Below are 12,333 nucleotides of genomic sequence, written 5' to 3' on the forward strand. Positions count from 1 at the left end.
GAGCAAATAATCCAATCAAGAAATGGGCAGAAGACATGAACAGATATTTCTGCAAAGAAGACATCCAGATGGCCCACAGACACATGAAAATGTGCTCCATATCACTCGGCATCAGGGAAATACAAATCAAACCCACAATGAGATACCACCTCACACCAGTCAGAATGGCTAAAATTAACAAGTCAGGAAATGACAGATGCTGGCAAGGATGCGTAGAAAGGGGAACCCTCCCACACTGTTGGTGAAGATGCAACCTGGTGCAACCACTCTGGAAAACGGCATGGATGTTCCTCAAAAAGTTGAAAATAGAACTACCCTATGACCCAGCAATTGCACTACTGGGTATTTACCCTAAAGATACAAACATAGTGATCTGAAGAAGCACATGCACCTGAATGTTTGTAGCAGCAATGTCTACAATAGCCAAACTATGGAAAGAACCTAGATGTCCATCAACAGATGAATGGATAAAGAAGATGTGGTATATATATATAAAATGGAATACTATGCAGCCATCAAAAGAAATGAAATCTTGCCATTTGTGACAATGTGGATGGAACTAGAGGGTATCACGCTTAGTGAAATAAGTCAATCGGAGAAAGACAACTATCATATGATCTCTCTGATATGAGGAAGTGGAGATGCACCATTTGGGATTAGGGTGTAGGAGAAGAATAAATGAAACAAGATGGGATTGGGAGGGAGACAAACCATAAGTGACTCTTAATCTCACAAAACAAACTGAGGGTTTCTGGGGGGAGGGGGGTTAATAGAGGGGGGTGGGGTTATGGACATTGGGGAAGGTATGTACTATGGTGAGTGCTGTGAAGTATGTAAACCTGGCGATTCACAGACCTGTACCCCTGGGGATAAAAATACATTATATGTTTATAAAAAAATAAAAAAATAAAGATAAAAAAAATTGGTCACTTGATATGTCCTACATACTCTGCTATGTAAAGATGAGAGAAATCCTTAGATGAATATAATATATTCTCCCTTGGTGGATCCATAGCCTAGAGAGTGGAGGTGAAGCATTCACCTCCATTCATAAGCAAATCATTGTAAAATCATGTGATTGCTGATGTAACAGAAATTTATACATGGTGCTAAGGGAGCACAAAGGATGACTAACTCTATAAGAATTATATCTAGGATAGATTGGGACAGACTGTTTCTAATAAAACATAATTATGCATTTAGTAAACTCTTTATAAAACTCATTGATGGTCTCATTTCCTGGAAGAAGTAAATCATGTGTCTAACCCTAAATTTATCCCATTTGTTTTTTCTTCTTTGACATGGTTTCCACTTTTTGAATTGAAACCAACAAGGATATCTATGGAGATTTTTCAACCTAAAATCACAAGAGCATGCAAAGTACTAACATTGTGATATTTTCAGCATGAAAACTCTACCATAATTATGATCATACTGTGGTCTGCATGAAATAAAGTCATTCATGTAGCTGACAGGAGAGAAGATAAAAGTCAATAAAAAGAGAATTATTTATTAAAAAGATCTAATGTTACAAGAACAGTACACAGAACTATTATCTGACTGTGTCTTCCACATGATATATACCATTACATATAGTATATATACAGATTGTATACAATATATTTAATGGTTTGACATGAAGTCCACAGTACCTTTATTTAGATATGCAAAACATTCACTTTTCATGAAATTTTTGATTAGGAGGAGTGTTTTTTTTTTCCTTCAAAATTCAATTGACATTATACAAAAATACAGTCTCTTTAGTGATTTAAGACTGTGTGGTTACTATACCATCCAAGAAAAAGCTCACTTAGTACTGCAGCTGAAAAATTAAGTACCTTGATAAGGAATGCTGTTCTGCTTTCCATAAAGGAACAAGTATGTAATAGATAAGTACATAAACATTTAAAACTTTTTTTTATAGGTTTATGATGCAAAATACATATTCTATGCAGATTGAGTAAAAACATCCCTTATCTCTGATTCCTGTAAGAATACATCAGACATTCTACATGTAAATATTCTCTCAGATGTACCATCCATCAGCTAGTTGGGAATCTTTGTTAATTTGAATTTGTCATGTATTGACATTTTATTGGGTTTTGTTTTTATAAGGGTTTCAGTAATGACTTGATTTTTAAAAGTCTTTCACTAAATCTAGTATAAAACACCATGAAAAACAAAGAAAATGATTTACAGTATTAAGTAAAAGTTGTCTATTTTTTTATATTCTTGCTGTATCTTTTTTTTTTCTGATGTGTGATTTGCTTCTGCAAGCTAACCCATAGTCATGAGATTTCATATTTTGCCTGCTAAATAGTTCATATCTCTCTATCTGCAAAGTCCAGCCTCTCCCACCCCAAAGGAGGTGCTCAAAGAAGGCCACTTGGTTGTTATCATTCACAGGCTTCAATATTCACCATCTGTAGTAATTTACTATAATAATCTGTAAACTAAAAATAGTCCTAAAAGGACTCCCTTCTTGTTCATTTCTCCCAAACAGAATGAGTAGCCAACTTAAATAGTTGTTCTGTATCTCTGAAACCAATCTTTTAGATATTCAGAACAGAAATTCCAATATATCCGGATTCTATAGGGATTAATCTCTAGATCCAGCAGTAAGAGTTAAATATTGCTTCATTTTTCTTGCTGTTAAGAATGCTACAAACAAAACTAACAGGTTACATTTTATAAGAGAAAAGAGACTACTCTTTGTTTTCATATTAACATCATCTTTAAAACTAGTTTCTCCAAGCTCTTTTTTTGGCATTTGACTTTGCATTAACTATCCCTTCAGGCATCTTCCTGGATGTTATGTGAACTCTGACAGTTGGAACTTATATATACTATCAAGTAGAAAACTTTCACTTCAATATCCAACGATCTAAAGTCACTTTGGTTCATGGTGACTCCCCAAAATAAAAAACGGGGAACATTTCCCAAGCAGTGTATGGCTAGTTGAGGCTCTATAGTGAGGCCATGTTTCCAGAGCTTAATTAAAAAATCAATTTATTCAAGAAGTCCCTTTTATTTTAATAGTTGGTAACATTTTGTAAGTGGTATGTGATGCATGGAAGTGTTTAAAGAATCAAAATTTATTTGTTGGCTTGAAACATTTTAACTCACAGACTATATATGTATGCATTATTATTTGCACAGTGGATTTCCATTGTCTTTAAAACTGTTGGCAATTAAAAAAAATTGGATTTAATTCAACATCTATTTGGACAGTAGGTGGGAAATGGGAAAGCTCTGTCCTGTATTCATTTTGTTTTCAAGTTAGCACCCTTGGCAGCATATCAGTGACTACAGTTTCTAGTGACCATATTTTTTTTTGGTGACTTTAATCTTTTGTTATTAAAATTCAGCATTTGTTATATGTGTAGCTATTGCAATTATTAGATAACATAGTAATTAATGAAAAACAGCACTTAAACTCATTGGGACTTGCTTTCTATTTACCTTGCACTAATGTAAATGGCTTATTCCCTATCCTAGTAACTTGTTCTAGGGATATATATAGAATAATATATTGACAAATTTGCTAATTCACTACGAGGTAACATAATATTTTTCAAAAAAAAACCTTTTGTGTACTTATTCTATAATGGATTACACAACTGAAGTATTTTTTTTTTTTTCATATCTTCTACCATTTTGTCAATTGGGATAGTTAGCCAAAGGGAAAATGAAAAACAGTAGACTCAGAATCTTTTAGCAAACTTTTCATTCTCAGTTTTGTATTTGTGTTTGAAACATATCTACTAGAGACAACTTACTTAACAAATAGATGGCACACACTCAGGGTCATCAGATATAAAATCAAATTCCAACATATTAAAAAAGTAAAGAATACATTTGACAGAAATTACCTTTGCTTACAAAAAATTCATTACATACAATCTGCATATTTTATTGGACCAAGAACTGCCCTCTCCATTTACAAAACCAAAGAGAAACCTTGTGGTTAAGTAATATTCCCCCCAACCTCCTGTAAGTGCACCATGTGTAGTCCCAAGTGTTTAAAGCTCATCTCAGGGTCCTTTGTCTCCACTTACACTACACTCTATTCACTGCTATATTCAGGCTAAAGCAAAGCAAAGCAAGGTAAGTCTGTAGTTTTCACCAAGAGGTTGAGGGAATCATCAATGCCAAGAGCAATGTTACCGATGATGAAGATGGGGAGAGTGTATGGAGGGTCGACTGGGCACTAGTGATTTTCCCACCTGTGAAAATAGAGAAGTATTAAATGCAGCAAATTATTTTGATTTTGCTTGAGCTAGGAGAGAGTTGTTTTTAGGTTTGTAAGACAAAGGAGTGCACATGGGTTTGTTTCTGATGAGGGTGTGCTTATAAAAAAAGACAAGGTATGGGGCTCCCAAAAATTATATGGAAGGCAGAATTTTATGTGGAATACTGTCTTACAAGCTATGTCATGTCTGAAAAACACCTCTACTCTGAAATTTAGTTTAATTTTCACCAATGATGCACTGCTGGAAAGCATCCCAAATTCCAGGTAGGTATGAACAATAAAATAGTATATTTTATTTATTTATATTTATATTTATTTATATTTTATTTATTTATATTTTATTTATTGTTTATTTATTAAAAAAGGGAACAAGAATAGTTAGCAAAAGTTTCTGTCAATAGAATTCACACAACAGAGTAGAGAGCCCAGATATGGACCCTCAACTCTATGGTCAAATAATCTTCGACAAAACAGGAAAAAATATACAGTGGAAAAAAGATAGTCTCTTCAATAAATGGTGCTGGGAAAACTGGACAGCTATATGTAGAAGAATGAAACTTGACCATTCTCTTACACTGTACACAAAGATAAACTCAAAATAGATAAAAGACATCAACGTGAGACAGGAATAGAATTCATAATTTAATTACTTCAGTCAGTGTTTGAGTTTGATAATAACAAAAGTATTTAACTTATTTTATTTATTTATGGGTTCTCCACTGACTTGATTGTTTTGGTTGAGCAGGCTTAAATTCTAAATTCTCATACCAAACTTGGCAAAGGCAAGAGATCCATCTTTCATTACTCTTACCTATATTATACCCAGGAGAAATTCTTCCTTTTTGGAAACAAATTATTTTATGTAGTTAATGTATTAAGGTGGTTGTTTGATTAAACACACTGATCTGAATGGATTAGTTTGAAGTAGTTTTGATAGTTCCACATAACAAACTCCACGTGAACTAAGTACTACCCTTAGACCTAACTTATCGGTTCCTTAAGTCAGAAGTCTGAAGTATTGTCACCATGATTGATATTTAATGAACATTTACTATATGCAGTGCACTGTGATGAGCCCTTTATACATATCATCTTATTCAAGGCTCACATCATTTCCATGCAGTAAGTACCATTTTTATTTCCCTGAGCTTAGATACTAGAACTTGCTTACAGTCATCAAGATGGGATTAGTGGAAACAGATGTTCTTATAATTGGCCTTAATTAAAACCTTACTGATAGATTAGTCATAAAATAAGGTACTACCAAGTTTTTGGGATCATCGTTCTGTCAAGTTACCTTCTCTGGCAAGAGTTGAGTGTTATTGGGATCTGGTTATGATTTTTGTTATGGAAATAGTGTCCACATTTTTTTTCAGATATTTATTTAAGAGCTGGGGTATCATTTTCTTTGTAACACACACACATATAGGCACACACACACATAGCAACAGCAGCAGCAAATCTTTTCTTAGAAAATGTCCATATTTAAGGCACTAATAGATCTTTAATCAACATATTGGAGAATGTAACATGTATTTCACCTTGTACAAAAGGAATTATTGTGAAGTGCATGGCCTCATGTGAACCACAAGAAAGGCCTGATGACAAAGCTTCACTGGAGTGGTATGTAATATGAACTGTGAAAACATCTTTTCTATTTATTTGAGAGTGGCTGAGTCCTTGTTAAATTGACTAACATGACACCTTTACAAAATCATCTCACTTTTAGAATGCAAAGTAGACTATAGCTCAGATTTCACAAAGAATCCACAAACCAAAAACGTTATTTTGGTATAGCAAATCAAAACAAAACACAAACATCAACACTGGACTAAGTTCTACTTCCAGCTGCAAAACTAACTAGCTATTTTATTTGAGCGAGCCCTTGAACTTCTTAAGGCTTTTGGTTTTTGGAAATGATAAGAATGAAACCAATTGTTGCTCATTTTCTATAGGTCTGAGATAGACAATGAATTTTCATTTTATTAAAACTCAGAAAATGGGCTGCACTAGCTGTATATTTTTAACTAAATCATAAAAGTTGACAATTCATTTTTCATGGAATAAAAGTTGTAATACAATGGGAGAATCAATGTTTTTATAAGTACTTTCAAACTTGGGGTTGATATTGTCCAGATGATACTTTACAATCTGGTTGTCTTAGAGTTGACAGGAACCTTGGGGAGTCAGAGAATAATAGAATACTTAGAAGTTTGCTAGAAGGATAAAAGTAGATAATATATGAAAAATACCTAGCGTAATGCCAAGAACATGATCAGGGTCAGTAAATGCTCATTATATCATTGCTTTTAGAAATTTAAGACTTATGATGCAAGCAGAGAGTTGTCATCTTTTTCACTTTTCAGAAATAATCTTTAGTCTTTCAAGGTGCTCTTGAAAATTTAACACCCACATCTGAACAGTTCAATTGTAGTAATCAATGTAGAGACATTATTATCTCTCTTGCTTTTGAAGTTATACTTTTATAAATGAATCATAAAGTGTATTAAATTTTAGTGTGGCCACACTGTATTTAAATTCTTAGGTCTTTTCACCTAAATTTCTGAAAAATGTCAGATTTCATGTATCTTGTCTTTTTTTTTTAATTTTTAACTTTTCATTTTGAAATAATTTTAGATGAACCAAAAGTTGTAAAACAGAGCAAAGAATATATCCAGATTCCTTAAATGTTTGTTTCATCATTGTTGTGCTATTATTCTCTCTATAAATACATACATTTTTCCTGATCCATTTTTTAAAATTATGTTATGTTAGTCATCACACAGTACATCCTTAGTTTTTGATGTCCTGAGCCATTTGAAAGTAAGTTGAAGATATGATATACATTAGCCCCTAAATACTTTTAATGTATAGTTCCTAAAAATAAGACATTTTCTTATATAAACACAGTACATTTTTTAAAGAAAAGATAATTATTGATATATATTTTATCTAATCTATAGACATTATTCAGATTTTATGAACTGTCCCAATAATATTCTTTATCTCATCTTGTATTTTATGTAAGAATTTACTTATCAAATATTATGTAAATGACTTTTCCTCAAAGCTTCAGTCTAATTATTTTCTTCCTTGTATTTGCCTTCTATCCCACTTCGTGGAATTAAAAAAAAAATCATATGCAATACCTCTGGTCTTAATCCAAATTGATAAATAAGTTAAATGCAACAAAGCCACATGTAGTATCCTACATAATATCACTGAATATTTCCCTTTAGGTGACAATTTTTCTTGAGAATGATCATTCAATAAATAGTGCTCATAATTGCCCATTAATTAACTGCACATTAAACATTTTAATCAAGGATTTAGGGAAAATTACCTGATATTTTCTTAATAAGAGAACTGCATACTTTATTAATTTTTTTTACTACTTCAGTGAAATTATTACTCATTTCTAAATTTATAAAATTTCTCTTCCTTTAATTTCTTTGCTGATGTAATAATGATGGTAGTGTTGAGGATAGGTGGCCTTGGAGATAAGTGTACTTGGTTCCAAATCCTAGTTCTTCTACTTAGTGTGGTCTTAGGCAAGTTACTTAAATTTTCTCTGTAAAATATGAATAGTGCCATTGACCTCATATAATTATTACTAAGACTAAATAAAATGATGTATAAGACATGGCCAGTAAGATTTATGACCAATCCTAATACATAGTAAGGGCTTAGTAAAAGCTATAAATTTTTAATACTGATAATAAAAACAATGAGACACAAATAAGTTCCAGTGATCTAATGTACAGCATTGTGATTATAGTTAAAAATACTCTATTTCAATACACTTGAAAGTTGTGCAGGGAGTAAATTTTAAATGTTCTCACTACAAAAGGAAATGGCAGTTATATGGCATGATGAAGGCATTAGCTAATGCTATGGTGGTAATTTTGCAGTGCATAAATATATTAAATCAACAAGTTGTATACCTTAAATCTACAAAATGTTACATGTCAATTATATCTCAATAAACCTGAAAAACAAAAAATGATACTCAATAGAATTTACAATTTACTTCAAAATCAATAAAGATGATCCAAGTTTAATTTTAAGGAGCATTTCTTTTAAGCTTTTCTGTACCTCATACACCTCATTCTCCATTATCTAATGATAAAAGTAATCAAGGTAATTGAGAAATAAGTATGTTAAAACAGTGAACTGGCAGTTTAAAAGCAATATTGCAAAGCCCAAATGGCCAGCAAGTTGCTTCTTGAGACATCTTCTTATTAATTGGAGGATGGTATGGAAATCAGAGTGAGAAGTAGGATCTTTACAAAGTTTTCATCCATGCAATTCATCATATTATTTTTTGTGAGATTTACACTATTTAACATTGTTGGTGGACATCAAATTAAGCTTACTATGTCAAAACTTACCTGAATAGGATGGTACCCTAATTTGGGTACTAGCTGTCCCATCCCCTCCTTCACTGTATGCTCGAACTTCAATAATATAGACTCCAGCATCCGGCAGTGGTACTACTGCTTGAGGTTTCTGTGTTTCAATAACTTGACTATTGCTGTGCCCCTCTTGCCTATAAAAAACCTGTAAATAATAACAGAGGTTTGAACATTTTATATTCAAATTATTCCAAATCTTTATTGAATGACTATGTTATGTCATATTTTGAGCTAAGGAAGCCTATGACTTTGACAGATATGTAAGTAAATGCAATGTATATGCTATATGCAACAGTGAAAAAGTACATAAGATGCTATGGAAATAAAGAAGGAGAGTTTAATTCTGTCTGTGGGTTAAGAAAGGTTTTTCATGGGATGTGATGCCTCATCTGCGTATGAGTAGAGTTCTAAAGTTGAATAAAGGGATGAGAATTCTAGGAAAAGATAAGAGAAAATGAAAAAAAAATACACCTAAGCAATAAGAAACCATAACATTAGGATATGGAATAGACATGGGGGATGGTGATACATGAAACTAGAGCAGTAGGTAGTGAAGGGGCATATCACTGAAGTCTTTTGTTCTTGGTTATTGAAATGAATAGTAGCCTGAGGGAGTAGTCAAAGCCGGCATCTTCAAATTCAAAGGATTAAAAAGATAACTTGTTAAAAATTTAAACAATAAATATTTAACAATGTAAGAAATCACTGAAAAGTTAAAACTTTAGTGTTTTTACTTACTTCTGTGGTTTGCTTTACTGTGAACTGGCATTTGGATGCTTTGGATAGTAAAGTCAAGTCTTTTTGACACCTAACCATTGTACTAGAATAGAACATCTATTCATGGCAAACAGTTTCAGAATTACAAATTAGGACAGGATTATCCTGGGGTGCCTGGGTGGCTAAGTTGGTTAAGTATCTGCCTTCAATTCAGATCATGACCCCGGGGTCCTGGGATCAAGCCCCATATTGAGCTTCTTGCTCAGCAGGGAGCCTGGTTCTCCCTCAGTCTGTTGCTCCCCCTGCTTATGCTCTCTCTGTCTTGCTCACTCTCTTAAATAAATAAATAAATAAATAAATATCTTTAAAAAGAAAAGACATAAGGAGAAGGGACAAGGTGGCAGAGGAGTAGGGGACCCTATTTCCACTGGCCCCCTGAATTGAGCTAAATATCTACCAGAACACTCTGAACACCCATGAAATTCAGCCTGAGATATAAGATTTTATACTTCTGGATCTCTTCAGAAGATTATACACTTCTGGTCTCTACTATAGGACATAGTGCAGAGGGTTTACCTTGCTTGGATCATGGTTGATATATTTAGCTATATATCCCCTCAACCACCTCTCACCAAAAGAGTAGGACAAGTAACACCCAACAGAGGAAAAAGACAGAGACTGTGACCTCTGCCACAGAACTACTGAATGTGGTCATAAACAGTGCATTGGAAATAGAATTCAGGGTAAGAATTATCCAGACAATAGCTAGGTTGGGGAAGACTATTAGTGGCAACATAGAATCTCTAAGGGTGGAAGTGAGAGCTGATCTGGCAGATCTTAAAAATGCTATCAATGAGATCCATTCTAATTTAAATACTCTAACAGCTAGGGTAAATGAGGCAGAATTTGTGATCTAGAAGAGAAACTGATAGAAAAGAAGGACTAGGAGGAGGCCTAGAACAAACAGCTTAGAAACCATGAAATCAGAATTAGGGAAATGACACCATGAAATGTTCCAATGTCAGAATTATTGAGATCCCTGAGGAGGTGGAGAGAGAGAGGGGACTAGAAGATATAGTTGAACAAACTCTAGACGAGAATTTCCCTGGGGGTAGAAAGGGGGTAGAAAGACCCCCCAGACATGTGATGGTGGAATTCCTGAATTCTAAATTCAGAGATGTCTTAATGGTAGCTAAGGGGGAAGAGATTCCTTATATACAGAGGTGGGGCCATGAGAATAATGTCAGACCTGTCCACAGAAACCTGGAAAGCCAGAAACACCTGGCAAGACATATTCAGGGTACTAAATGAGAAGAACGTTAGCTAAGAATAGGTTATCTGACAAGGCTGACATTCAGAATGGATGGAGAGGTAAAGAGCTTCCAAGACCAGCAAAGTCTAAAAGATTATGTGACCACCAAGCTGGCACTACAAGAAATATTAAGAGGGTTTTATAAAAGAAGAAAGACCCCAAGAGTGATATAGAACAGAACTTTACAGACAATCTATAAAAACAAGGACTTCACAGACAATAAAAACTTATCTTTTAACAATCACTTTCAACATGAATGGCCTAAATGCTCCCATAAAATAGCACAGGTTTGCAGACTGGATAAAAAGACAAGACCCATCCATATGCTGTCTACAAGAAGCCCATTTTGAACCTAAAGATACATCCAGACTGAAAGTGAAGGACTGGAGAATCATCTTTCATGCCCCTGGGCCTCAAAAGAAAGCTGGGACAGTGATCCTCATATCAGATAAATTAGATTGTAAGCTAAAGACCATACTCAGAGATAAAGAAGGACACTACATCATTCTTAAAGGGTCTATCCACCAAGAAGATCTAACAATTATAAAAGTTTATGCCCCCAACATGGGAACAGCCACCTACATGAGCCAACTGTTAATCAAAATAAAGAGTCAAGTTGATAAGAATATGTTAATTATAGGGGATCTTAACACATCACTCTCAGAAATAGACAGATAATCTAAGCAGAAAATCAATAAAAAACAAGAAAATTGAATGACACATTGGACCAGATGGACCTCATAGATTTATACAGAACATTCCACCCTAAAACAACAGAATACTCATTCTTCTCAAGTGCACATGAAACTTTCTCCAGATTAGACCACACACTGGGTCGCAAATCAGGTCTCAACTGATACCAAAAGATCAAGATTATTCCCTGCATATTCTCAGACCACAATGCTTTGAACTGTAACTCAATCATAAGAAAAAGTTTGGAAAGAATTCAAATACTTGGAACTGAAAGACCATCCTGCTCAAGAATGTTTGGGTCAATCACCTATGGGTTATGGCAAAGGCAGCCATAAGGGGAAAATATATAGCCATCCAAGCCTCAGTCAAAAAAATTGAAAAATCCCTAATATGCAAACTCTCTTTACACCTAAAGAACTGGAGAACCAACAACAAATTAAGCCAACCCAACCCACAAGAAGGGAAATAATTAAAATTAGAGCAAAAAATCACTGAGCTAGAAACTAGAGATACAGTAGAACACATCAACAAAACTAAAAGCTGTTTTTGAAAGAATAATTAAAATTGATAAACCACTGGCCAAACTAATCCAAAACAAAAGAGAGAGGATCCAAATTAATAAAATTGTGAATGAAAAGGCAGATCATGACTAACACCAAGGAAATAGAAATAATCATCAGAAATTATTATTACCAGTTATATGCCAATAAGTTAAGCAACCTAGATGAAATGAATGCATTCCTGGAAACCTATAAACTTCTAAGACTGAAATAAGAATAAATTGACAACCTGAATAGACCAATATCTAGTAATGGGATTGAAGTAGTGATCAAAAGCTTCCCAAAAAACAAGATTCCAGGACCTGACAGATATACTAAGAAATTCTACCAAACATTCAAAGAGGAAATAATACCTATTCTCCTGAATCTGTTTCAAAAATTAAA

General features: G+C 33.8%; 1 protein-coding gene across 2 annotated transcripts in view; it reads right to left on the reverse strand.

The window, feature by feature from the left end:
* Positions 1-1,715: 1,715 nt before the first annotated feature.
* Positions 1,716-12,333, reverse strand: part of CNTN5 (contactin 5) — a 1,363,702-nt gene continuing 1,353,084 nt past the window's right edge. For both annotated transcript variants that reach the window (XM_032358816.1, XM_032358817.1), the window contains 2 exons: positions 8,644-8,812; positions 1,716-4,226 (listed from right to left, as the gene is read on the reverse strand). In XM_032358816.1, the coding sequence (XP_032214707.1) occupies positions 4,123-4,226; positions 8,644-8,812 (273 nt within the window). In that variant the 3' untranslated portion in view covers positions 1,716-4,122. The remainder of the gene's footprint in view (positions 4,227-8,643; positions 8,813-12,333) is intronic.

This window comes from Mustela erminea, chromosome 9, assembly GCF_009829155.1.
Source record: "Mustela erminea isolate mMusErm1 chromosome 9, mMusErm1.Pri, whole genome shotgun sequence".
NCBI classification, from domain to species: domain Eukaryota; kingdom Metazoa; phylum Chordata; class Mammalia; order Carnivora; family Mustelidae; genus Mustela; species Mustela erminea.